General features: G+C 35.4%; 4 protein-coding genes across 15 annotated transcripts in view; 1 reads left to right on the top strand and 3 right to left on the bottom strand.

The window, feature by feature from the left end:
- The window catches only part of LOC105433511 (uncharacterized), a 126615-nt gene extending 115487 nt beyond the window's left edge, over positions 1 to 11128 (bottom strand). Inside the window, exons 1-3 of one of the 3 annotated variants that reach the window (XM_089073153.1) lie at positions 10942 to 11128; positions 8562 to 10129; positions 2134 to 3281 (exon numbers count right to left, since the gene is read on the bottom strand). In XM_089073153.1, coding sequence (XP_088929279.1) covers positions 2134 to 2162 — 29 coding nt within the window. In that variant the 5' untranslated portion in view covers positions 2163 to 3281; positions 8562 to 10129; positions 10942 to 11128. Of the gene's footprint in view, positions 1 to 2133; positions 3282 to 8561 lie in introns of all 3 variants that reach the window. The other 2 variants (XM_089073154.1, XM_011648866.2) reach the window with 2 other exon arrangements.
- A 522-nt stretch (positions 11129 to 11650) lies between these two features.
- Positions 11651 to 20165, bottom strand: LOC148937373 (ankyrin repeat domain-containing protein 22). 2 transcript variants are annotated; one of them, XM_011648864.3, is made up of 4 exons: positions 20024 to 20165; positions 19756 to 19895; positions 13003 to 13133; positions 11651 to 12187 (listed from the first exon to the last, which is right to left on the bottom strand). In XM_011648864.3, exons 3-4 carry the CDS (start codon positions 13109 to 13111, stop codon positions 11658 to 11660), a joined length of 639 nt encoding a protein of 212 aa, XP_011647166.2. In that variant the 5' UTR covers positions 13112 to 13133; positions 19756 to 19895; positions 20024 to 20165; the 3' UTR covers positions 11651 to 11657. The 2 variants fall into 2 exon arrangements, with proteins under 2 accessions (XP_011647166.2, XP_011647164.2); XM_011648862.3 differs by lacking the exon at positions 19756 to 19895.
- On the bottom strand, positions 13442 to 20165 carry LOC105433509 (uncharacterized). 7 transcript variants are annotated; one of them, XM_025219924.2, is made up of 5 exons: positions 20024 to 20165; positions 18411 to 18514; positions 17741 to 17965; positions 15915 to 16120; positions 13442 to 15146 (listed from the first exon to the last, which is right to left on the bottom strand). In XM_025219924.2, exons 2-4 carry the CDS (start codon positions 18490 to 18492, stop codon positions 16041 to 16043), a joined length of 387 nt encoding a protein of 128 aa, XP_025075709.1. In that variant the 5' UTR covers positions 18493 to 18514; positions 20024 to 20165; the 3' UTR covers positions 13442 to 15146; positions 15915 to 16040. The 7 variants fall into 7 exon arrangements, with proteins under 7 accessions (XP_025075709.1, XP_025075711.1, XP_088929286.1 ...); XM_025219926.2 differs by having other exon boundaries at positions 18411 to 18531; positions 20024 to 20163; XM_089073160.1 differs by lacking the exon at positions 17741 to 17965 and having other exon boundaries at positions 15915 to 16155; positions 20024 to 20061.
- A 1340-nt stretch (positions 20166 to 21505) lies between these two features.
- On the top strand, positions 21506 to 26049 carry Rab14 (RAS oncogene family member Rab14). 3 transcript variants are annotated; one of them, XM_011648858.3, is made up of 7 exons: positions 21506 to 21861; positions 22901 to 23013; positions 23612 to 23738; positions 23831 to 23948; positions 24095 to 24213; positions 24299 to 24367; positions 24506 to 26049. In XM_011648858.3, the coding sequence occupies exons 2-7, from the start codon at positions 22908 to 22910 to the stop codon at positions 24621 to 24623; spliced, it is 657 nt and encodes a 218-aa protein (XP_011647160.1). In that variant the 5' UTR covers positions 21506 to 21861; positions 22901 to 22907; the 3' UTR covers positions 24624 to 26049. The 3 variants fall into 3 exon arrangements, with proteins under 3 accessions (XP_011647160.1, XP_088929380.1, XP_088929381.1); XM_089073254.1 differs by lacking the exon at positions 21506 to 21861 and adding an exon at positions 21934 to 22073; XM_089073255.1 differs by lacking the exon at positions 21506 to 21861 and adding an exon at positions 23131 to 23146.
- Positions 26050 to 27399: the final 1350 nt, after the last annotated feature.

Below are 27399 nucleotides of genomic sequence, written 5' to 3'. Positions count from 1 at the left end.
AGTCAAGTACAATTCCTTTCCTCGATCGTTTCCCGCGCCATATTGGGCACGCACGTGGAGTCGCGACAGGTCGACGCTATCGGTGCACCATGTGTACCTGAATGATGTCGAAAGTGAAAGTATCACAAACCAAGGTATCAATACCTTGGTATTACTTGACGCTAACCAGATATACACAAAAATACCCTAAAATTCACAATCTCTCTTAATAAAGAGTTCAATGATCAATCTGAGATTAATTAAAAAAAAAAAAAATTCGAACAAATGACATTCCGCTGCAATTTCTTATTATATTCAGCATTGAATATTTTATAAATAATGAAAGGATCGTGACGAAAATGCATTTTATATGAATATACACGTACACATAATAAAATTTTTCTCTATTCTCTTTACATTTCAAGCTCTTCATTTTTTAATTCTATTTATCTTTTAAATGTTATATTAAAATTAGCGAACAAATTTGTTGTTAATTTGTCAGTTTATTGCTTCACTTTGTGATAGAAATATATCAAATCTATTTTTTTTTTATATAAAAAGAATATAAATTGCTATTAACACAACAATAGAGTAACGTTTCCCGAACTTTAAAGGAAATCGTGTCCTACTTCGCGTTATTCAAATTCTGATGTTATTCCTCCTGATTTATAATAAATGTTACCCAGTTCTCGTTTTCTCGCCCGAATCGACCTACGGTCAAAGCACAACGATTGAACCGTAATGACGCATGCGTCGTGATTCTCGAAATTGAGAGACGATAGAGTGACGTCATTGGCATCTCTGACGTAGTCCCAGCACGATATTAAATCCACCGGTCAGGTCAGGACATTACCCCAAATAACTAAAAACATCCTAATAACCTGTAGCTGAACAATGGAACTCTCTTTCTTTGTAGAAGAGAACTTATAAAGGTCGGTTTTTCTCTTCCCCCCATCGATTTTTACCTTAATTTATATCACTTGACATATCACGGAATAACAGAAGTATCGATACTTCAATTCCGAAAGATAGGTTTTGAATTGAATTTTTAAGCAGAAACAGAATGGTACGACACATTTTAAAATTTGATGTAAAAAGTGCCTTACATATTCAGAACATCTTTTCATTAAAAATATTCTATGTAATAAATGTTATCTCAAAAATATGCTTTTCAAAGACTTTTCGGCAAGAAATAAATAAAAAAACTTTATGCGACCTTTTCTTATCAACATTTATATGAAATATAAAATAGCATATCTTTTATATGCTTTTCTCTAAACCGATAATAAAATATTATTTAAAAGAACGAATTATCTCGATTTTTTTATTTTTGACATTTAGAATAGAATTTCCACATCGAATCTTCATTAATAGCTTTCAACGGTGGTGATTTGAAACACATCAAATACAAGCGATTAAACCCAATTAAAATCAATTTTCATGCTTTTATCTTCGATTAGAAATATATTTGACATGTATATAAAGAAAGCAATCGGAAGGCATTTTCGATTTGATATTCTATACTCAACGTTTTGACCTACATCAAGAACTGGGCCGTATATACATTTCTAGTTAGACATGAATTCATAAAAATTGGATTTATTCGCTCTTGAATCAAAGCTGCAGTTGAATGCTATAATTAAATCGGCCAATTTGAAAACATTATAAGTCGGATAAGTAAAATTATTCATCGGTAGTATTCGTTATTCTAGTAAGCGTCATTTTGCACACATTTATCAAAAACATCATTCGACGAGAGAAAAGTTTATCTAAAAATATATGTTTTCAATGTTATTTCAAAAAATCTGTTTTTTTCGAACTTGCGTTAGATTTCATACTTTAAAATTAGTTTTATCAAATTTTTTATTAATTTTGTCGAAGTTATTATTTTTTTCCTAAAATATATATTGCTCTCAATATATCTATATTTCTTCATTTCGTTATAGATATTGTATATCAATTTACTCAGCTCGTTTTTGTATGAAAAAAATCAGATATTCTATGTTTTCACAACACGCCCCGTTATCTGTCTCGTTTTCTGAAAATTATGACCTGCCATTGTTCTCGAACTGACCGATTTAATCCTGCTGGACGTCATGTAGGTTCGCGCGACAAATGATAATTGTGGCCAAGATAAATGGATCTGAGACTCACCCTGCATTTTCAGCGGTAGCAATGGACATGTGCCTCCTCTCATCGAGGGTGGGCGCGGCGTCGAATTGCCGGGGGAGATCCGTGGTAATGAATTGAAAGTCACGCGTGCACGAGAGAAGTTCTCCCCTCTCTCTCTCTCTCTCCCTCTCTCTCACCCCGTATTCTCTTCTCTCTTGTGCACCACCATCGCACACCCCACACACACTACACAAAAAAAGGAACTTCTCACCACTACACTGTCGATATCACCACTGAGCGACAACAGGGTCGTTAACCATCACGCGCGACCACCAGTATCACAGAAATCAGCACGCTCTCGTCGTCGCGATTAAGATAAAAAGAAAAGAGATGGAAAAGAAGCCGTCGAGAAAGAATAACCGCGAATCCGTTGAGACTCTACCTTTTCCCACGGCTTGGTCCATATACAACGCACGATAAGTCCCGTAAGTATCTTCCCGAGTACCTCGGGGAATCGCGTCGCACGCGCACGTGGATATAACGTTCTCGCGATTAATCGCTGATTAGCCGACTGAGCTCGACGGAGATATTCGATGATGAGTCGGAAGCTGCATTGTCCTTCCGCCGATGGTTTTCAGACGTCTTTCCGAACTCGACGACATTCGATACAGCCCCGTGCGCCACTGTCGGTCACGCCACTCTTTTCTCTGTGCCTCCTCTTCTTCCTTCTCCTCTTCCTCCTTCCTCTCGGATGCACACGCTCGGCAGGTGCAGGCGAGGAGTCTCGCACGAATCGGCCCGCGATCACGACGAAGTTCTGAGGGCTGTCGGCTTCGGCTCGGACGAGAGCGATGGCGTGATCGACGGACAACGTGATCTCTCTATCGAGACGCGTACACGTCGTCGGGGTGGGCCGTAGCACGAGCGATGGGAGTGTCTCTTCCCCGAAGCGGGGCCCTCCTTCGATTCTTTTCTTCCTTTCCTCGGAGTGATCTCGATTTTTTTTGGACCTCCTCGAGTCCGCGAAGTTGTTCCTACTTTAAGCTTTTCTCGCCGGCGAAAACTCGAATCGACCAAGTTTTTCCTTCCGCCGCCGAGGATCCTGTTGATTCTTCCGAAGGATTCTTTCCTCGCAGTCCGCGAAGTTCAAGGGCTTTTTTGCGTCGCAATCTCGATAAGCGATTCGGATCCTGAAAATGACAACGGTAAACGTGAGTGAGTGAGCGAGAGCGAGAGAGAATTGTCGAAGAGGAGAAGAGTATCATGCTATAAAACGTGTCCACGTAACGCGCTAATGAACGAGACGAGTAAAAAAAAGAATTGCGAGCATTACGTCGTTACGCGTTACGTTCGACGCGTTTACGTTCGATGACGAGCTCGTAATGCGACGAGTCGTCGTTTGTGACTTATCTGTGAGGTAATCGGCGGAATCATTAGCGAACAAACGATTACCGATATTTCCCGATATTCAGAGTAATACAAAAGTGATACAAACGCAATTCAAAGGTGGGTTCGCATTTTCTTTATAAAAGTGTATCGTTCAAATAACTATTGTTATTGCAATGTCATTATTATGATTTATTTTAGCCTGGAATATCATTGACAGGTGTTATTATTTTAATTGTTGTCTTTCTGATTATTTTTTACGATCCATTTAGCTCATATAAAAATAAAATGTGTGTTTAATCCTGTTACTTCTTTCATATATCATAAAAAAAAAAACAAGTCCAATTGTTTGAAATTGTTACAAGTCAGGGAATTGTGGATAAAGAAATTAATTTTATATCTCTTATAAAAATCGCTGAGTATTATATTTTCTCTCACAGCGTGGATGTGAAAAAAGACAATAAACATGATGTTCAGAACAATGTTACCATTGTAACGCCTTACGAGATAATGCAACTCGGAATTAACACTCACAGAATTGCGCGTATTGCGATAAAAACGTTTCATGAATTGCGTGTTTCTCTCGCAAAAAAAAAGATGTTCTCTTACTCGAGACTGAAGTTACAATTTCATTTGTCAAAATGAAATCTGCGAAGTATTTTACAATTAAAACTGGAATATTAATTTTCTCAACTATAATCATTTATTACGCGATAAGAGCTTCGTGTTTTATCGCGTTTAATTATAGTTTTAGTATCGTCACATATCGTTCGATCGCACCACATCGGTGTCGCGTGAAAACGGAATCTTCCGATCGACTATTACTTTCCGGACGACTATGACGTGTCTCTGTACGAGACGTATGGAATCGTGCCTTTCGTTCGAACCGCGAGGAAGCTCGGCGCGCTCAATGTTTCCCTCTCCCCCCCCCCCTCCCCGTTTTCGGCGAGGCAAAGCGTGCGGGAAGGTTAAACGCATCCGCAACTAATGGCAGGTTTCGAAATCGCCTCTCCACAACACAACAACTGTCGTTCCCGTCGTCGCGGCCACGGTGTAACCTCGCGTATCACATGGCGTCGCGCTTGACGAGAGGCGCTGCCATTAATACAATAGCCCCGATGCGTGCATGCGCGGCGCATGTCCACACGGCCCATTCTCTCGCTTCCGAAACATATGTAGACCGTGGGCGCGTTTAGGAAAACTCGGAGAGATCGATATCGTCGTCGGCCGTCCGTTCGTCGCGCCGACGACGACGCTCCGTCGCGAATTCGCGCGATTTATCGTCGTCGGGTCTACAGGGTGTCCGAAACTCCGCGACGCGGAATACGCGGTATTTCGCGACGGGTAAAGGATACGCGCGAAGGGAAATGAAAGCACGGCTAAAGATGAGCAAAATAAAAATTGTATCTGTTTAATACACGGAGAACAGCTTTGCTGGCGAATCTAAAAAAATTTAGTACACGGATACAGATAAAAGGAATTTGATCTGAAAATAATTTGTTGGACTATCAAATGAACAACGTTTAAATGTAATAATATTATAAAAATTTTTCATCTTCTAGCAACCAATTTTGTACACAATAATTTGGAATTTCTAGCAAAATTATTTTCAGATCAAATTTTCCTTAGATTTGCCAGCGAAAGTGCTATTTTCGTGTAGTTTTAAGGTTTTGGGATAAAACAGTCTTATCCTCATTCGCATCTCTCTGAAATTTTGAAGCTCAATTCATCCGCCACTGAATTATGTGTTCCCTTCTGGATAAAATTCAGGTCAAGATTTTCACTTTCAGCGACTTTCAGAATTTTCTTCTAAAAAGGCATCCCGTCCAAGCGAACGTTTTAAAATATCGTTTGCCGTGCATAAAGCATTTTTCTCGCTACTCGCTGATGTATCAAGTGACTCATCGTGCAGCGATTGCATACCACTACGAACGCGATTGCGAAAAATCACGGACACACCGGCCGAGCGTGAATTTAGAGGCCGCGGTATAGCGATTGGCCCGCGTCCTTTTTTTTCGGTCCCGCGTGTACTTGAGCACGCCTCGCCAACGCCGAATTCGCGCCTGAAATGCCCCGAGTGTAATTAATTCGGAAACCCGCGGATCGTGCATTGCGCTAAAAGGAGCGCCGCGTCGTCAATCATCATTTTCAGATGTTCACCAAAACAAATGTAACGCGCTCGCTTTAGAATGCTTACGTCACGCGAAAAACACGACCTACGGCTGCAACCGCCGTTTTTTTATCCCAAACCGCATCGCGTTATTCCCGAGAAGGTGGTTTCCACCGAGGATATACGAAAACGTAGAGGTGCGTCACTCCACATCACGTTTTCTCATTAAATTATTAAAAAGAAAAAAAATGAAATGAAATGTTTCATCTGGGAAATATGCGAAGGTACATTGAATTTTATATACTTGATAATATCATTAAAAATTTTTTAAAGTTTTATCGGAGATTTCTATAGACAACAGATTATTTCGCAACGTTCGCTATTATTATTTCATGGCAAGCGAATGCAATTTACAATAGCAAGAAGTTGAGATAAGATCCCCTGAAATCGGTTCCAATTATAGAAAATGTCGATAAGAAATGAGATTCTGTATGAGAGAGCGAAAGAGAGAAAGAGAGAGCGAGTAATGTACAGTCCTGCCGACTTAGGTCGTAATGTTTACGACACGTCAGCATTATGAGGTTAACACTCCAAGTGTGGGACTATTTAAATAACCTCGCTGTCCCTACGTTACGCAATTTAAAGGACCTCGGAAAAACTCGTAACTTTGTCGGCTTGTTAAATAAAGACTAAACAGAGATTAGAAAGTTGTGAATAAATCCGTATTTCTTTTTTTCTCTTACTAACGTTATTACATCATCATTCCCTTTAACTTCCTTTCTGTCTACGTAACGCTAAACACATTTATAACCTTCATTTTCAATTTGCATTCTACAGTTTTTCTCTTAAGAGTAAAATATTTCAGATTACATAGCTACATATAATTATTTTATACATATATATGTGTGTGTGTGTGTGTGTGTGTGTGTGTGTGTGTGTGTATTTTATTTGTATATTATATATTATTTATAAAACAATGTCCCATTTTTGGAAAAAAAATATTACTATTGAAATAATAAATATCTATTCTACAGAATTAAATTATAAATTATTTAAAGTCCAATATCTTAAGAAAAAAAGAAATTAATATGCTTTAAAAGGCTAAAATTTTGTATACTGTGTACTGTAATATCGTACGTTATTAAATATAAAAATATCTGCAATATCGAGACTCAGAAATTGGCTTTCCTTTTGGATTCTCCAAAATGGCCAATTTTGCCACATAGTAGTTTCATAAAAAACAAGGACGGCGTTTCGTAGTCTTCTTTTAAAAAATGAAAGGTTTTGCGTAACCGACCACGGTGGTTCTCAGGCGGCCCGTACGAGGCACACACGTCAGAATATCGGCCGCAGAGGAAGACCTATACAATTTCGTGAATTCGCGAAGTATACAATGCGAGTACATTGTAACTTCTTCCTCGAATAGTGGCTTAGGCGATGCGATCGCGTGACATGCCCTTAGGGCGACCGCGGCTCTCCCGAGCTCATTAAAACCGAGAAAAAGTTTAACGCAGAAATGAGAGAATCCACTCGAAAATTGGGCGGATCCCGTGTTTCTTCGTAGAAAATGTGCCATTGCCATTGTCCAATTTTTATCTTCCCATTATTATGATTCGGACCTCGGGAGTGAGCGTGTGAGAGAATACGAAAGAGTGGAACGAAGAAGAAGAAGGGATGTTTGTTCCCTTCTGAAATGTATTAGAAGCGCCATGAAATAATCAATCGTCCGCTATCGCGATTAGACCCCCTCACTCCCCCTCTTCCACCTCGTGGGATAATAAGTGTATGCGTGTAAATGAGTCCGAATAGTTCGCCTTTGCGAAACAAAATTGTAAAATTTGTTCCTAAAAGGGCCATTAGGGTATTATTGGCATTCTTTGGGACAAAAGAAAAGTGTAAAATATAACGGTGTAAGAATTATTTAATACTAAAATTTGTGATAAATGTATTAAATATGATTCAGGGTTGTTAGCGAAAGAAAAAAAAAAATATTTCTTGAACTTTCTTCCCAGTTTTTCCATCATTTTTTGAAACAATTTCTTGATTGAAATCTGAAAGGAATATTTAATAAAATAAAGAAAGATATATTTTATTAATTACAAATAAATATACAATAAGAAATAAATGAAAAATAACAAAGTGAAACACAACTTTGAATTATATCTACTAATGATTTTCTGCAAATCGCTCACTGTAAAATTGATAAATTATAAAAAATATTATTTATAATACTTCTTTAAATAATTTTCATTAATTTTATCGTAAATAATAATTTTATTTAATAATTTTTAAAAAAGTAAAATTTAAATTTAGAATTGATGTTGTAACAATAATGTAATTTTATCGTAAATTATTAAATTCCTTGATTCTTGAATTTTTTCGGTTTTCTCTGGCAACTAACAACCCTGGTGATAATATATATAATGCATGTTTAAAGCGATTAAAAAGACCAAAAAATGTGCCTTTTTTAGAATTTAAGTTACAGAAAAATTGATTTTATTATTTAACACAATCTGCCAATGATATAATTAGACTACTAAAAATACTACGGAAAGATTCTTGAAAGACAACAGGTAGAATCAAATCAAGACAAACGTCTAATATTGAAATCTATTTTTTTCGGATACATAAATCAGAGTTTCCGACGGTCATAATTCCCGACACTCCTTGTGGATCCGGTCTGTTTACTTTACTCCAAATATTTCAAATGATGTTATTCCTTCAAAGCGAAAAGTTTGGAGTTCTTTCGGTAGCACCTTTCAACAATCGGCCTTATTAGAAAACAAGCATTTATACGGGTTTTGTATGTCGGTACCTCGAGAAAAGGGCAGAAAACAGATGCGAAATATCTATCGTGAAAACTGTCTGTCAAGAAAACGAACTGTCAGGAAAACAGACTGCTGAACCCATAAAAGTTGAGAAGCCGAAAAGTCGAGAAGAAAAATGTGAAAAAGACACAAGACATGGATCTTACCTCGTCGCATGGGCAGGCCCTCTCTCTATCTCTCTCTCTCTTTCATCCTCGTGTCGCACGAGAGCAGGTAGACAGACGACCCGTGGTGCAGCGTGATGCGATTCGATGCGATGCGATGCGATGCGATGCGATGCGATGTGATGCGATGCGATACGGCACGGCACGGCGCGATGCGGTGCGGTGCGGTGCGGTGCGGTGCGATGCGATGCGATGCGATGCGGTGCGGTGCAGTGCGGTGCGGTGCGGTGCGGTGCGGTGCGGCGCGGCGACGCACAATCGAAAGCGCGATGGTGAACGCCGCGCGAGAGCGCGCCACGGACGCGGCGGCGCGCACAGCGGAGCGCGACGAACTTGACTCTCAGCGGAGCAGCGGACCGTCCGACGAGCGAATAAAAACGGAACGTAGAAACCCGGCCGCTGCTTTCTTGCGGCGTCGCGCGCGATCCAGCGCACCGCCGTGCATTATAACGCCGTCCGACGTTTACTGTAATCCGGGCACACCCCCTCGGGACGGAAGGGGGGAAGGGGAGGGGACAGAAAACTGAGACCGAAAACGTTTCGCGAACGCACACACCTCACGAACGAAACACGGCACCACACACGCGGACTGTGACTGACTGACCGACCGACTTATCCGCGGAACAACGACGATTCCATTCTCGCTTCACGCCGCCGTCGAGTTTGAGGTCGAGGTTGCCCGTCCGTGTATCTTCCCTCTCTCTTTCTCTCTTTCCCTCGCTACGTCACCCTCTCTCGCTCCTTCCTCTTTCCCTCTTCCTTTCTTTCGCAAGAGCGGACCGAACTCCGGAGCGCTGCTCCGAAAAACGTTGCTCGGGGGACGGACGGCGGAAACGACGCGCGCACAATCGCGAACGGCACAGCCAGCTGCGAGAGAAATATCCGAGAAACGCACCGACGTGTCTGCTTCTCTCTCTTTCTCTCTCCCGCCTCTTCTCTTCTCTCTTCTTCCTCTGCTCTATCCTTAATTCTTTCCGCAGAAAAACACAGTGGGGCGCCACGGGATGCGGCTGATACGTCCGCCTTATCTTCTTTATATTCCGCTTCACACGTGTGTCAGAGATACGCGTGCCAACGCGACGTCGTTGCAACGGACGTAACGGCAACGACGATGACGACGTCGGTGACGGCGACTGCGGATAAGACGCCGCGTCGCGCGCGAGTTTTCCAGAAGGGTCTATCTGCTCACGGAGTAGCGTTGTCTCGCGGCCGGCGGCCTCGCCGCTCTTCTCATCCTCCTCGGCTGCCGCAGCGGCGCGCGAACCTCCTCCTCGCGGGCGCTGCTGGACAGTACACGCAAGTACGTCGCGGCGGCGGCGGCGGCGGAACGTCCCGCCGCGCGCCCGCTTCGTCCCCCGCCGCCTCCTCTTCCTCCCCCTCGCCCTTTCCCCCGTCGACTCCGCGCTCACGGCGAGAGCGCATATATGTATGCGTATGCCTGTGTCTTTCTCCTCTTTCTCTTTCTCTGTCCGACTCTCTCTCTCTCTCTCTCTCTCTCTCTTCCGATGCTTCGCTATCCTTATCTAGCGCGCCCGCTCCTTCTCCTACGTCTTTCACGATCTTTTACCAACGGGGTCTATCCTTCTTTCGTCTCGTTCTATCTCACCGCGCGCCGCGCACGCACAGACACACCATGCGAGCACGCTATTTCTCTCTCCTCTTTCTCCTTATTTTGTCCGTATGTGCATGCACACGAGCAAGCGTGTATACATTCTACGCGAGGACAGGGACGCAGAAGGGGAATAGAAACCTAGCGAGCAACGATGATACCACGACGACAATGTCGACGACGAAGAGAGAAAGAGCAAGCGAGCGTGTGTGTGTTTTGTGTGTGTGGTGTGTGCGCGCGCGCACGCGCGCGCGCGCTGTCCGCCGAATCCGCGTTTTAAGTTCGGCGCGCGCGCGCGTCTATATATATGAGATATATATAATGTGTATATATATATATATAAAATATGTGTGTGTGTGTGTGTGTGTGTGGTATGTATATGTGTACGTGTGCGCGCACCTCTCGATTAGCGCGACCCGACGTGCGTGACGTCACAGCGCGACGACGTTACATCGCCGCTCTCCGGCCACGATTGTCACTCGTGGCGAGGATCGGTGTCGCGATCGTCGATCACTGTCGAACGGCAAACGAAGCTCCTCGCGCGGCCGTACGAATGAAACGGAACGGGACGAAGACAAGACGAAACGGAACAGAGCGGAGCGAAACGGGCGTGGACGAGCCACAACGAGGAGACACGGAGACTCCAATGCTCAACGACGATGACGACGACAGGCGGGGAAATGGAGAGCGCGCGCAAAGGCTGTCGATACCATGAGACGACTCTGATCGTGTCGCGGCGGGCAATATTATCACCTGGCGTCGCGGCTTATCGTGACGGGTAAACAATAAAACGGCGAAACGTTGTGAACGCGACGGACGGGCGCGAGCGACGCCACGCTTTGCTTGACGACACGCGCGAACAACCCGCGGTTGGTACCACTCGTGAAACGACTGACGACTCCCCGTCGTGCAACGACTGGCGCGGCGAACAGCGAGATGGGAAGTGGTACGCGCCGATAGGTGGCGCAGTTTATCGCGCGGTGCGGCTCCGACGATGATATTCCTCTCCGGGACTCCACGCTGCCGTCGTGTACCCCCGCGATTCATCGATAACACTCGGAGATGGCCGAGTGCGCCCGAAGCGCCGTGAGCGCGACCGATTCAATATCAAGTGCACGACCCTCCGGCCGCATGTCCGTCGCGCGCGAGGATAGACGGATGGGCGGACGGACAGACGAATGGCTGAACGGATAGATGGATGGATGGATGGATGGATGGTCGCGTGTATATATCGTATGCTTTGAGGACGTCGTGTCGCTTCACATTGCAGCGCGGCACGGCATGGTGGAAACTGACGGCGTATTTTCGGCGATTTGAATTTTTAATTTGAAACACTCAAGATTAAACGGGGATTTTAAAAATTTTACGCTTTTTTGCGATTTCAAAATATTTCTTCTTCTAGATTGACATTTTATTATATAATTATTACATTCTTATCGCGACAAGATTCGAATAATCGTAGTGATTTTCTATTCTACTTCCTTTCTATTACTTTTGTACAGGTTAAGAAGAAGTCTTAAACCCTCCGGATCAATTGGACGCTTCCCGACATTTTTATCCTTTTTTTTCAAACTTTCGAGCAGGTCATCGATAGTTTGTCCGCGATTATTTTTGATGGCATGATTCGTGATCGGCAGCAGCTTCGCAATGACCTCGACGCTGTTGAGGTTGCCATCAGTCTCTAAGATCGCCCGGTGAAGGGCGGTTTTACCGTCCACGTCCGTCAGGTTGGGGTCCGCGCCGTTGCGCAGCAACAAATCTACCATCTCGACCATCTCGTCGGACTTGTGAATGTCAATCGCACGGTGCAGAGCTGTCGCTTCTAGGCAGCGGGTGCGCGAATTCACGTTTGCCCCATTCTCCAGCAGAAGCTCACACACATGGACATGTCCGCCTCGTGCTGCGTAATGCAGTGCCGTGTAGCCGGCGGAGTCTAGCACGTCGACGAAGACACCCTTTTGAAGAAAATATTTGATCTGATCGATGTCACCGTCTAGCGCTGAAAAAATGCCGCAAAAAGGCGAAAAACGCCTTTAAAGTAGCGTAACACAAAAAACAAAAAGTTCGTTTATAAATATATTGAGCATAAAATTTTAATCGTAATCTTTGAAGAATCTCATTCTTTTTTTTTTCACAGCTCAAAAAAATATCTTGTTTTTTTTCTGTATGTTTAACAAAAATCGATTCCGATTGTCACGAAATTACGCTTACGTTTATACTTCTTGGTTTACCTCCCCTCTCCTGCGTTCTAAAATACCATGTGCTAGTAACATCTTTAAATCCATCATTGGATTTCAGAATATGATTTTATTGAGTTTTAATACTATAAATTGTAATATATCTATATATTTTAATATATATTTTATATAGTTTCTTGTATTACAGAGCACATAAAATTGTATAAAATTTTATTTTGAATTCAAAATTAAATATCATTAAGTCATTCTACATATTAAAAATAATAAAAGTTACAATAAACAATGCAAAAGCAAGAGTGAAATATTAATCTTTATTAACCAATAATCTTAAAAATAAATATATGAATTTAACTTTCTTTTCGGATTTATACATTTTCATAATAAATTTTTTATAACCAGAAATCAATTTTTGACTTATATTAAGTTTTCTTCTAAACTATATATATATAAAATAATGAGAATAATCAACTAAATAAATTCAGTATTGGAATCATGCAATCAAGAGTGAAATGCATGATCATACCATTTATTCGCAATCTGTTTCATTGTGCTTCATCATTTATACTTGCATCTTATGCTTAATAAATCTCACATCTCAACATTCACTCGCATTTACCTGCTTTCCAAATCCCGCGTTCGAAAAATACTTCGTTTATGGTCTGGGAAACATGATACATATGTCGTGGGACTTGACATTGCTCGTTGGAGTTATGAGAGTGCGCCATTGTTTATTATACCTGCAAATAACTGTTAAAATTTCTATAAGTCTAATTTTTTTTAGTTAAACATTCTGCACTGTTCATCTTTCCTCTTTCTCTCTCCACGTTGGAAAGATAAACAGTGCAGAATGTTTAACTAAAAAAAAAAATTAGACTTACAGAAATTTTATATCAGGCTTATAGAAAGAATTTATTTAGTTGATTATTAGAAGTTTAGCTAAAAAGACTCAATCTTTATGTAAGTTTAACAAGATTTGTACGAAAAAGAAAAAAATCACTTCGAATTCACTCAGAGGAGATGAAGATTCTTGGCGTATATAAATTCTACATATGACATAGAGTGCACTATCAATATATTTATTTGTTACATATGAGATAAATCATGTACAACATCCAATCATACATTAATGTATGTTTTAGCTGTTGAACACACAAAATAGGATTTTACGAGATTATTATTAGCTTATACATAAAATTCGTCACGTCGCCTAGTCGTGTAAACGTTACGCAGAGTAAACTGTACCAATTAATCAGACTATCAAATATATCATATTCCTTTCATTCCCATCACCAATTATAATATTTGATTTTATTTATTTAGATACGCACCAATTTATAATTGTTATACTACAAAATAATATGATATCTCTTTATAATTTCACTCGATTTATAAATTTCTTATGAATACATGAAAGATCAGATGCAACAGTTCTTTAAATTGACATTTATAATTTGCAATAAGACTGACATGTAGCTCAAGTAAAAATATACCATGAACATTAGACATAAACATTGTATAGATTTTTCTCCGTTCGATTTTACGCGCTTAAACTCTCTGAACGATATCTTGTGTATAACAATAATATAATGTTATGCTAAATCATCTATTAAAGCACATGGTGGGAAAAGATCTTATTATATATATTAGGCGCTACTAGCTAACACTGTACTATAGATATAATATAGATATAATATATAAATGGTATTTGCATATATAATAAAATTTCGTTCTCCACAAATATAAATAGACACAATTTGAATCCAGTTTGGACCAGTTTGGTACAATCTGAATTACATAGCGCCAACTTGGGCCAATCTGAATTCTAAGAAACTCTCACATCGTAGACTTCAATAAAGCATAAAAAATCCATTTTTCATACAAGGAGGTAAAGATATCACAAATTATTGTATAATTAATACTTTCATATTGCATGCGATATGCAATCTCAATATATATTCCTTTGGTCTAACAAAATTTCCGCATCTGTTGAAATTATCATCTACAACGCGATTATTTTGCACGCCGCAAAAGTACTTATCTTCAGGATTATACCCTTCAACAGTCTTATCACGATTATATAATTTTGCCGCAACATTTTCAAAGTTGTAAAAGAAGAAATTCAACATTGCTGTGTGACATAAAAGAACCGACAAAGAATTCTTCGAGCGATTTCTCACAAGGTGCAATGTGCAAGTTATTTTCTGAATAATCGAAATATAAAATATTCTAAAATAAAATATTATATTTTAATTATTCAGAAAATAAAACTGTCTCAGAAATGACTTGAAAATTAGATGATTCATAATATAAAGCTTTCCACTTGAATAATCGAAATATAAAATATTCTATTTTATATTTTTAGAATATTACAAATCATCTAATTATATGATATGCCATTATCTTCAAAAAGTAAAACCTTTTGTTTGGTCACATACACGTATCTAAATGAAACTTTGCCGAGTTACAAACGTAATTTTAGACACTCAGAATTCAAGATATAAAAGTAAGAACGCCAAAAAAAGAACAAGTTGCAAATCTTATCGATCCATCAATATTAATTGCTAGTTTGATTCATAAAGATGGATATAATATGTAAATTACAAGAGAATGTGTTTGGATATATAATATGCATGCAGTAAGGTCCATTCTTATAGCATTAATTTTCTCGCTGCAATGTCCAAAGTATCTCCGTTTCTCCGGTACTACAAATAACTCGATAGCCGAGCTCAGCTAGAGCGTTTATGACGGAGAACGGCGTGCCTGAAATCAATTTCGCATTGTAAATTTTTAAAAGAATACTGGAGTGAAATTTTCTTTAAAAATTTCACTCCAGTATTAAGATTATTATTGATTATTATTACTATGATTTAACAGGTTTTCTCTCTTTCTAAACTTTAAAAACTCTAATTAATATCACAATTAACAAAATATTTTATTATATTTTATTAGTAATAATAACTATTGCATATACAAAACGCAGCTCCCGTAAAAGATCCAAAATTTAACTGGCACGCACACAAGTTTAACATATTTGAAAAATTTATTCAGTGCATATTTCCATAAATCATAGGTATTATAACGTATCTTTGATTAATAAATAAATGAAAAATGCGTGATATATTCCTATTATAATTAATGTTCTTTTATAAGTCATTAACGATTTTGTAGTTGACGATTATATGTTGATAATTGTAATAAAAATCTAAAATTTGAGCCGTTTATTAATAATTTTATACAATCAAGACTAATATATTTACTTCATGCATGACAAAATCATCAATTTTTTTCTAATTTCTTGCATTTATTTATTAATACATTAACACCGGCGATTCTATATAATTAACGGAGATTCTATGATCAAACTACCGCTATATTCTTTAACATATATCCACGTATACGTTCACAAAAAATTAACGTCCGCGTATAAAAATTGCGTTATAGTTAAGACAGACATCTTGAATCTTTTCGGGATTTTATAGAGCAATCCCCGTACAACTGTTGGCGTCATCGAAATTCTGCGGAATTAACCTTTTAGCATAATTGCATTCACGATATTTGTACTACTAGGAGACAGCGGGAAACGGCTGCGTAAGGCCGATATTTCCTTCGTTGGCAAACCAAACACTGCGCAATCGGTCGCAAACGGAGATGCTTTTACACCGATGTAATAGAAAGTGTCGTCGTCGTCGTCGACGGCGTTCTGCTTCTTGGACGTGGTTGTTGCTGCCATTGCGCTAAAAGTATCGTTATACCTCGTTGTGCTTTACTTCTAGAAGAAAAGCAAACGTGATGCACGTGAGTGACGATCGGAGCCGTTTATCTCGAAAGTGATGCAAGAATCACCCTTCAAGCAGATCCTTTATCAAATTTAATGGGAAGACTCAGAAAACATCTGCGATCGTGAAGAGCTTTTATCGTCGTATTTTTGTTCTTCGAACAATTATAGTAACGCTCGAACAGAATAAAAAGGAAGTTTTTCTTTAAACTCCCATTGCAATATCCCAATCCCAATAATAAATATTGACTTTTTAATTACTTTAAAAATATATGTAACTTCAGAATTCATGCACCTCAATAAAGAAAAAAAATCTAACAAAACTTATATAAAATTTTTAGAACAATGAAAAATACTCGAACTATTTTTCTAACATTGAACACAGTTATTTTAACAAGCAACTATTCTGAAGAAGATTCTGAAAAGATTTGATTAGTGTCACTTTCAGGATAACTGGCACATTCCGATCGAAAAAAATGTTTTTGAAGCTGACACATTAATGTGATACATCTTGAATAAAACACAAACAATTAGATGAGCAAAGTATTGAAAGAAATGATAACAGAATATAATATGTATTTTCTCAGGATTTATCAGAAAACACAAGAGAAAAAAAATGAAGACATGATAGAAAATTATAGTTGGGACTCCTATTGATTTCCTCTAATATGCCTGAAATGTTGCAGATAACTTTTAAATAAATTTTGTTTGTATTAGAAATAATATTACCACAGGTACAAATAATGCTCTGCAAATAATAACTTTAATTGTAAGACTATGCTACGAACAGAAAAGCTTATGTATTTTCCAGTGATACATAAAATTTTGAGGCAGAAAATATAATATTATTAAAGCTTTGTAATATACGCTTATATCAAATATATTGCAATTTTTCTGCAAACAATTCAAAAATTCTAAATAAAAATATATTTGATGTTTACAAATGTTTGATAAATGTTTGTAATTAATTATAAACATATCGCATGTATAAATAAAAATATGTAAAATATATAAAATATTATTTTTATTCCCGTTACACATATTATTTTTTAACCAAATATATTGAAAAGATGCATCAAATTTTTATCATACATTATTACAAATTGTGAAAAATTAAATATTCTTAAAATTTTATGCCCATCGGAACATACGTGAATCACGTAAATTATAACATGCTTTATTGTTATCTATGGCTGTAATGGAGAAAACAAGTTATTACATACGCATGCAAAATAGAAAATTACAAAGAAGACGATTATCTAATTATATGTTTACATGTATCATTTAAAATATATACTGGATAGATATAAAAAACAATACGATACAAAAAACATACGATACAAATTGTAAAATATTTTGTCCCTTATCATATTTTCTGAGTGTCAGATGCGAATGACTATTAATGTATACATGACGTAACGACTTGTTTTCATTACGAACATGAATTAAGATTGTTAAATCAAATTAGATGAGTTTTATTTCAGAAGCATTAGAATAGTTGTGCTCAATGAACATCACATTTATACTATGCAATGTCAAGTGCTCTTGAAATAGCGTTAAACTAATTTTCGTGCCATACCAGCTTTTACAACAGTATCAGGTTCGGGTTCTGAGAATTCTTTTCTCATAGTCCACATGTACTCATTATAATCTTGCTTAATGCTAGTACTGGAAGATGCGACGACTTTGTAACCGAGTACTTCTAAAGCAGTCAATATTATGCAAGGATGTTGCAAATATACTATCGTTGAATCGTCGCAATATCCTATAGAGGAAAAACGACTCAACTGCTCTATATCAGCCGCTATAACATAATTGAATATTACTTGCATCTAAAATCTTCATTTGTTATCGTACCTAATATTTCTAGCTAAAATATCGTCCATTCCAATCTCCAAAATATGTTCCGTAGCATAGATACTTTATCCATAATATACATTATGTATGCTACTTTGTAAAATCCATATCAAACTATGGACTAGGATTGAAGTAAGAATAGAATTTTATCAGTTAGAACAAAGTTCTAAATTCTAAATTTGAGATTAGTTTTCTTTCTTTTGATTGGTTAAATTCTAATCTAATCTCAACCCCATATTTGTAATCTGATATGCCTAATGTATTTCTATTGTCTGTGATAAAAAAATTACTAAAGAAAGATGATATGAGGAATGTTGAGCATATAATTTACTTAAAAGCGGCAAGAAATAGCATATGCATTTGTGTAAGGGCAAGTATGGAGGAATTCATACCTTTAAGCCCTGATACTAAAACCCTCCAGGGATATTTATGACTGTACGATGCTAGGTTACCACGTACTAGAATGTATGGCATCTGTAATGTCAGCTAAAACAATCTGCAATAGACGACACCCTATAGATACATGAGATACACATTTCAATAAATGTGTCAATTCTTCATAACTGCTAATTCAATTCTTTTTGAATATATATTGTGAAAATATTCGGAATGGATTCTGATTAAAATTGTAAAATTTGGATTTCTGTTGTCTTTTCTAGGAAAAATTGATTAAATTTAAAAAATTCTATAATGGATGTTTTCCAAGAGACCTAAATCGAAATTTAATTATATATTAACACGAGTTCAATTATATCGCCTACTGTCCCTGTTTATGCGAATGCTAAAACGAGGATAAGGAATAGATAATTGCGTTGATTTACATTTGCATCGATTTACATTTCTTGCTGAAAAGCACATACGAGATTTATTACTGCATTATTCAATGCATAATTTAAAACATAATTATGAAAGTACAAGAATCTTAACTATATCAAAATTAAATATTGGATATAATATCAGATAAGGTCCAGAGAGTTTAGAAAAATTTACATCACCTCGTAAAATCTCATTGCAAAATTGATAAGACAAATATTTATCAATATTACAGATAAAAAATGATATAAATAAAACAACTTTAAAAGTAATAATTAACACTATTTTTTTATAATTAATAATGATGATATATAAAAATATGAACATTTTTTATTGTAATATATTCAAATATCAAATATAAACTTGATGAATTTTTTCATCTAAGCATATCTAAATACATATTCTAGTTCTATAACAATGATTCAGTGAAATCAAAGATAAATTGCTATATGAATCAGCATCTCACTCTAGAAAAATTAGAAATAATCAACAAAGACTGGATAGTAAATAGTTAAAAAATTAATAATTTTTAACTTAACTTAGTTAATTTTAAATAAATTAATGTATAACTTTAGCTAATTATTTTTAAAACACATAGACTTATTAACTTTTTTCTAAGTTAAAAATATACCAATATAAAAACAAACGCATTCCCATATAAAACAATATTTCTTTGTTATTTCATATAAATTTAATTTACAAATAAAATATTAAATTTATTTTATGATATTGTAATTATTTTACTATTGAAAATGTTTTAATTTTAAAAAGTAATATTTTAATTTAACATAAATGCTTTTTAAATTTTTCATTTAACTTAAGTCAATTTAATTTTAACATTTTAACATAATTTAATTTGTTACTTTTAATGTAAATTAATTTTATAAGTCATTAACTTTAATTTAATTTCAAAAAATAACTTACCTAACCCTGTAAATAACGAAGTCGAATATTATTGAATCAAATGTGACTCAGAAATGTTTACTTAATTTGACACACCTATATCATTACGGACTTTCCAATTACTATTGATATATATTATTGATATACAGGATGTCCCAAAACTTTCAGATTAAAATAATTACGGAAAGAATTAAATAAGTCAAAAAATCAATAATAAAGATATTTGTTATTCATTTCGAATGACATTTTTCGAGATAGTAAAAGTTGAAAAAAAAGCATTGACCCTTACCGATATGCGAAGAGGAATGTGGTAGGTTCTGAAAAAATGAGCGGCGTACAGTTATGTCGTTTCAATATTCGAGACTATTCTCGTGATATTAATAAATTGTCTTAATCCCTCTTAATGTTTTCCGTTTTTTTCTGAATAATGCAGGTTTTCTTTTACCACAAAAATCACCCCAAATATATTGTACTTCAAATCAATCCACGAAACAGAGTGAGTAGCGACTACAAAAGTACGCAGTTCACGGCAACCTCCATGAGAATATTGTCCATAAACGTAAGAAACATCTAGATGTGAAAGTATAGAACCTTGTATTCATGATGCTAGAAATCGATTCGAGATCTCTAATAAAAAAAGAATTGATCGGTTGCATTTAAAATTCGGTCAATTAGCTAATATAATTGATCAATTTTTTTTTGTTCGAGAACCGATCTCTAGCATCGTAGCACACAGCTTGGATTGTCGGTGTCTCGACCAATTTAATTCGTGTTTTTAAGATGATGACGTCACTCGAGACGCGAGTCAGACCGCACAATCTATAATATACGTGACATGAACTATATATTTTCAGTATGGCAGTGAATATTGGAACGCAACCATATTGGAAGTAAGAGCCATCGCATACAAGATGTATAAAATATGAATTTTTAGCACAAAGTCGTCACATTGATTTATGTAACGTGCTAATTGTCTAATGATCTTATGTTGTGTATACAACTCATTTTATGTGATGATCGAAAGTACACTTTTGCGCACAATGCATAACGCAAAAAAGGTGAACCAATCATAATCCTCCATTTCTCCACACTCCAATGGAAATGAAAGACTCTGATTGATCTGATTGGTTTCTTATACATTATATGTTAGGTAGAAATATTCCAGCCATAAGGAAATAAAATACGATTAGAAACAGAAATAAATATTAAATTTTGTAAATAAAAATTAGGAATAAATGTTAAACATAACACAATAAACACAAGTAAATAAATATAAAAAATATCTCTATTTTATATCTTTATTTATATTCATTTGACATAGCTTTTGTAATTTTTGTTTCCTAAAGTCTTGCGCAATGGAGGAAACTTTAGGAATAGAAATAAATATTAAATTTTAGAAATAAAAATTAAACGTAACGCGCAATGAATACAAGTAAATATAAAATGTAATTATATTTTATACTTATTTATATTTATTGTGTGTTACTTTTAATTTTTATTCCCGTTCCTAATATTTCCTCTATTGTGCGCAGGCCCTAATGTTGATTCCAAAATTTATTATTGGCTGCGTTCAACAGAAAAAGCAACTTTGTAAAACTCTTCAATATGATTGTTTCATACATTTAGATCCATGAGAAACTATGAGCAAAAACCAATCATATCAAAGATTTTTACAACAGTTGCAAAATTATTTTTTCTGCTGATCGCAGCCATTAATTCCTGTTCTGGTCCTCCATTGTGCGCAGGATCTTAGCTATTTAGCGTGCAAATCGACACGAGTGCGCTGTGAATCGAGCAGAGTCGAGCTAGCGGGCGGACGGACGGACGGACAAACGGACGTGAGTGAGCGAGCGAGCGACTGACTAACTGACTGACAGGTGGTTTGACGTTTCGCTTGTCGCCATCGTCGCCAGCGACAGCGCGGTCTGCCTGCCTGCCATATTGTGCGTGATATCCAGAGACCGAGTGTCGTCCGCGTCGTGTCGTGCGACTCGATGACAGAGTGAGCGTTCTCAGAGCAACGAGTTCCGCGCGGATCGCCAGCCGCGTTCATCGTTCACACCCCTTGGCCACGGGCAGCGATCACGGCGAGCAGCCTTCTACCACACGGCGCCGAGTCACAAACGCGTGAGTATCACACGATCCTTCGCATTGTTGACATCGGATACTCCAGACTCCCTACCGCCGGTTATCGCCAGCTCGGCGATCCGATGTCCGCGGCGCGACACGTCCATCCGTCTGTTTCGTGAATGTTTTTATTTCCTCTTATCGTTATATTTTTCCTCTCGGATCATCCAATCGTGAGGACAGAGATTAGGCTAACGCTAATTAGGCGTAATGTAATTATGGGAGTGGACGGCATGTATTGTTGGTATTGCTTACTCAACGGATCCGCGTCTCGGAATTTGGAATGCTTCCGCGGTGACAAACACATGTCTCGTCGTGCGAGACAAAATTCGTCTCGATCTCGACTTGAAAGTTGTGTAGTTTTAATATACTGTTGCGTGCGAGTGTCGGTTCTATGACAGAGAAAACTTTTCCGAGGCTGTTTATGAATTATTCATAAATTTCAAACTATTTCACTAAAGCTTATTGAATATTATGTTTTTTTTTTCTTCTAAATTTAAAGAGTCCTTATGATATATTTATAATACACAAAATAACGATAAAATAATGTAAAGTAATCTTGTAAATAACGTTGATATCTTCAAGCTTATTATTTTTTATTTATTTTTTTCAATTGTTAAAACTACAATATAATTTTTTTAATAGTATAAAATTACATTTTTTTATCAAGATAACTAAGATTGATAACAATTTAAAACTTTATTTTATTAATTTTGATAATTATTATTACGAAAATAAATTAGATTATTGATTTTGCTTTAAGTATTCTCACCTGTTGTTATGATGCTATGTATGAATCATATCTCAAATGAAACAAAAGATTGTGGGATATTCTCTGAAGTCTAAAATAAGCATAATCCATCTGGGATATCTCTTGATGATAAATTTGAAAACAATAAGTTTACAATAAATTATGAAAATATTACAAGTTTACAATAAATTATAAAAATTTAATAGAAAATATCTCTTATTTGGGATAATTGATATTTCAATGACTGCGATAAATGTGATACCATTTTTTTTAATGTCTTAATTGCAGGTGCAAAATGTCGACTGGTCCATATAATTATTCCTACATCTTTAAGTATATCATCATAGGAGATATGGGAGTGGGCAAGTCATGCTTACTTCATCAGTTTACAGAAAAGAAATGTAAGTAATAGAGAAAATATTACTTATACTTATATGTAATGTATAAAATCATGAATAAGATTTAAGTTGAACTAATTTAATGATTGACCATTTTTTTCTTATGACTCATCGTTAAAGGATGTGTTGCAATCCTGTATGTGTATAATTATATGCTTACAATACATTAAGCTATATATACTATGCATGACATGGACAATAATTATACAGCAGTGCACTGACTTTTGTATTGGTATATTCATGATAAAAAATTAATTGTTAATCTGTGAAGAATAGTAGATGGAAAAATTATAATACAATTATAATGGACCTTAGAGATATTAAACTAATATTTCTGAAAATAATTTGACATTTAACTTTTTCTGTATAAAAAACTTTAGTACAACTCATGATAAATTGATAGAGATATTACAATTTTTTTATAAATTTATAATATTTATTAATTTTTTAAATAAACATAGTTATAAATATTATGTTATTAAATTATGCATAAAGTTATACTTCAAAAACTGTAAATTATTTTTTTATGTAATAGCTTATATATTCTATATATATATATATATAAAAATTAAAGATTTTTATATAAATGTTTAAAATTTAGTTATGGCAGACTGTCCACATACCATTGGCGTCGAATTTGGGACTAGGATTATAGAAGTAGCGGGACAGAAAATCAAACTGCAGATATGGGACACTGCTGGACAAGAACGATTTAGAGCAGTTACCAGGTAACGAATACAGTTTCTCAAGTAATAATTCTGCTTAATAAGTATAAAATTAAAAATACGTGAAATGCAAAAGAAAAAATATTTCTTCTTAGATCGTACTATCGCGGTGCGGCTGGAGCTTTAATGGTGTACGATATTACACGCCGTTCAACTTACAATCATCTCAGTAGCTGGCTGACAGACACAAGGAATTTAACAAATCCGAGCACTGTACGCATATTATTATACCTGTCACAATGCAATTACAAGAATTCTTTGTTTAATTGAATTGTGATTTGACCCGCAGATAACAAAAAATTATTTTCCTAAAATATTTTATAATTAAATAATGTGAAAATAAATCAATTTTTGTGCAGGTTATATTCTTAATTGGTAACAAAAGTGATCTTGAAGGTCAACGCGACGTTACCTACGAGGAAGCGAAACAGTTTGCTGACGAACATGGTTTGATGTTTGTCGAAGCAAGCGCAAAGACGTGGGTATCTCTATTATTTTAAACAAAATATCACTTTTCAAATAATTTTAATTAATGAGATCGCGTGATCTAATTTCTCAAACAGCGGACACAATGTGGAAGAAGCTTTCTTGGAAACCGCAAAGAAAATATTCCAAAGTATACAAGATGGACGGTGAGTTTAACAATAATGATCTAAAACAAAAAATATTTATTGAATAAAATTCTATTATTTGAGAGTTATAAAATATAAATTATGAAGTGACACATATTCTAAATAATGTTAATAAATTAATTTTTTTTTTCTTGATAGATTGGACCTAAACGCAGCAGAATCTGGAGTGCAACATAATCCCAGTCAACCGGGTCGTACCAGCCTCCAAGGAGTATCTAATGAACAGCAAGGAGGAAAGGATTCTTGCTCCTGTTAGGTCTTATTATTTGTTTGTATATAGATATATTAATTGATCGGTACTATTAATGCATATATAATTTGTACTAAGTGTAGCAGATTGTCTCGTAGCCTGTATCCTCCCTTTGATAAGCAAAGTCCACTTAAAAAAAAACAAAAGAATGAAATATTGTTCAAAATGTTCTCTTTTTAATTAGCGTCAATTTACAGTAATATGATGTTATACATACATGACACAATATAGAGACACATCGTAAAAATAATTCCGGTAAAATGTTACTGTTTTTGACGCGCAGTGAGTCAGTAATCTGTCGATAAAATGGCTTTTGTATGATTATTGCAGCTTATACTGTTTTCACATAAACTTTTTGTATATCTCATGCATTTTTGTGAAGCCGAGTAAAGAGAGATAATTCATTTAGAGCATATATAATAGCACACATGTAGAAGCTGATTAACCTTTCTTATGTCTAAAAATTTTTGTTAAAACGTAGAGAACAAACGAATAGACACAAACGATAAGATTTACAACTAATTTATATCCGCATGGGAGGATTACATATTTGTTGTAACAAGTATAAGTTCTTGCTTTAAAAGATTTAATGAAAATTAAATCATGAGCGGTCAGATTTTTTCTCAATCACTTTTTATCCTGCTTTATTCGATAAGATACGCACGTTCATATGCGAGTTTCGTGATTTCAGTTATCTTTCAAACTAATTATAGATGAAGACAAAAAGTAGGGATCAAAAATTGTCTTTTTTTTTTATTAATATATCTAAGAGATATATCTCTATTCTTGATGAAATGGAAATATATATACATATAATACATTTGACGTTTTTAGTGGCAAATTAAAGATGAAATTATTTATCTTTTATTTGTGATATTAATGAAAAATTTAATTTTCCTTTGTAGACGTTAAACTAGCAGATATAGTCATATATACATATATATATGTTACTTGAATATTATATGAAACAATGTAGCTTAAAATATCACGCTCTTTAGCATTTTTTTCCTGTTCTTTTTTTACCCGCGGATGTATCTATACTTAACGTGTAATGCTTTTGCATTTTGTATTAGAGGGCAAAATTAGCAAAATCTTAATTTTCACATTATCTATTAAGGCCTCACACAACATGTAAACTAATTTAACATTAATAAATTAATTAGTGTGCTTTCTCGTGCACACTGAATTACATAAACTGTATCTTGTTATGATTTGATGATACAAAGGTAATACTAATATGGCTGAAGCTCCATTAAGAAGAATAAAAGAGAAAACTAAATAAAACGCAGAAACGAAGCTTGCAACGACCGCGATAATTTACGTTTTCTTCGATGTTGTGTGACTTGTAAACGATTTGTATTTGATATCGTAAGCAAATGCGAAGGATTGCCTCGATAATAAACTTGACCAAAATTTTATCGATTTGTTTGAATCACGGGCAATTATTTTACTACACACCCTCTATCGATCATATTCTACATCCAATATACTTGAAGAGGCAAAAGAAAAACAAACTTAGGATTATGTTTCTCTATTTTTATCGTATATCCAGCAGCGTTTGTTTGATGAAACAGAAATTCACTTACGGTTCTCTTACGGTTCTTTGTTATACTTTTGTATCTTGTATATACGAGTATAAGAAAATGCCAGGGAATAAATACTTCTACATGCTTTAACAAAGAGAAATCTTTGTTTTGTTAATGAATACTTTCCTAAGAGCTCTATTAATTCATTAAGATGAATATATACAGAGCTTTTATTCATGTATCATTGTCTTTTACTGAAATTGTATGTGATTTTGTGGAATCTTCACTAGTTATAAATATGAATTCATTTCATTAGCTTGTTAATAAATTGTCCAAGATTTTTCTAATATTTAATAAACAAGAGTAAATATAAGATTATATAAGAGTATATATAATGCATGAAGATACTTTTTATTTTTATTTAAAACAAGTATTAAAACTGTAACAGCTTTTTCTTTCACATTTGAAGATATTAATATCTTTCTCTTCATTTTTTTTTTGTAATTTTTTGACAAAATACATTATTTCATGATTTATTATTTTTAAGATTTATATATTGCTTTTGCAATTCTTATTATGAAACTAATAAATTTTAATGATGTAAAAGTTTTGATGAAGAGAAAGATAAAATAAAGAGATATAAAAATAATAACATATAATCACTGAAATTGTTACATTTTTGTTTGTATTCAAATGATATGATTTCTGCAGCATAATTTACTTATTTTTTTATATTTATATACTTATATATTATATACTTTTATATATTATATACTTTATTTTTCACAAATAAAACTTATGTAATAAAAGATTTAACTTTATTTTTATGAGATAAAATATTTTTATGACATTTCCTAGAAATCTACTACAAACTTTATCCACATAATAAAGAAAGAGATATATATACATACATACATTCAAATGTTAATCAAGCTTTGTTAATAAAAATTTCTCATTGTGCTTCCTTTCAATTTTCATGGATGATAGCTATGTTTCAATGAATATTAAGTTGTAAGTAAAGAGTATAAATGAAGATTAAAATTAATTGATATTAAAAAAAAGATTCGAAATTGATCTGAAGAAATAATATAATATTAGTGAAATACGCATATTAATTTTCGTTATCTGTTTTTCTGCCATCATTTTGCACCAGGAGTGTCCTACATTTTTTTTTATCATTATATAACCTTGCATGGCTGCGCTCGCCAATGCCACAGTGTGCAGAACGCAAGGAAGAGCATATATAGATATATATA

The sequence above is a fragment of the Pogonomyrmex barbatus genome, unplaced genomic scaffold (genome assembly GCF_055798465.1).
Source record: "Pogonomyrmex barbatus isolate J1 unplaced genomic scaffold, ASM5579846v1 scaffold14, whole genome shotgun sequence".
Taxonomy (NCBI): domain Eukaryota; kingdom Metazoa; phylum Arthropoda; class Insecta; order Hymenoptera; family Formicidae; genus Pogonomyrmex; species Pogonomyrmex barbatus.
This window is presented reverse-complemented; position numbering and strand designations above follow the sequence as displayed.

What these genes read in the sequence shown, in the direction of transcription:
- Rab14 (XM_089073254.1), top strand. An exon ending in TCAGTTTACAGAAAAGAAAT is followed by an intron (nt 23,014 to 23,611) that starts GTAAGTAATAGA and finishes TTTAAAATTTAG; the next exon opens with TTATGGCAGACTGTCCACAT. An exon ending in ATTTAACAAATCCGAGCACT is followed by an intron (nt 23,949 to 24,094) that starts GTACGCATATTA and finishes ATTTTTGTGCAG; the next exon opens with GTTATATTCTTAATTGGTAA.
- LOC105433509 (XM_025219924.2), bottom strand. Translation starts at nt 18,492, where the DNA reads ATGCCATACATTCTAGTACGTGGTAACCTAGCATCGTACAGTCATAAA. An exon ending in TTTAGTATCAGGGCTTAAAG is followed by an intron (nt 17,966 to 18,410) that starts GTATGAATTCCT and finishes ATTATGTTATAG; the next exon opens with CGGCTGATATAGAGCAGTTG. An exon ending in TGATACTGTTGTAAAAGCTG is followed by an intron (nt 16,121 to 17,740) that starts GTATGGCACGAA and finishes CGATACTTTTAG; the next exon opens with CGCAATGGCAGCAACAACCA.
- LOC148937373 (XM_011648864.3), bottom strand. Translation starts at nt 13,111, where the DNA reads ATGGCGCACTCTCATAACTCCAACGAGCAATGTCAAGTCCCACGACAT. An exon ending in ACGCGGGATTTGGAAAGCAG is followed by an intron (nt 12,188 to 13,002) that starts GTAAATGCGAGT and finishes GCATTTTTTCAG; the next exon opens with CGCTAGACGGTGACATCGAT.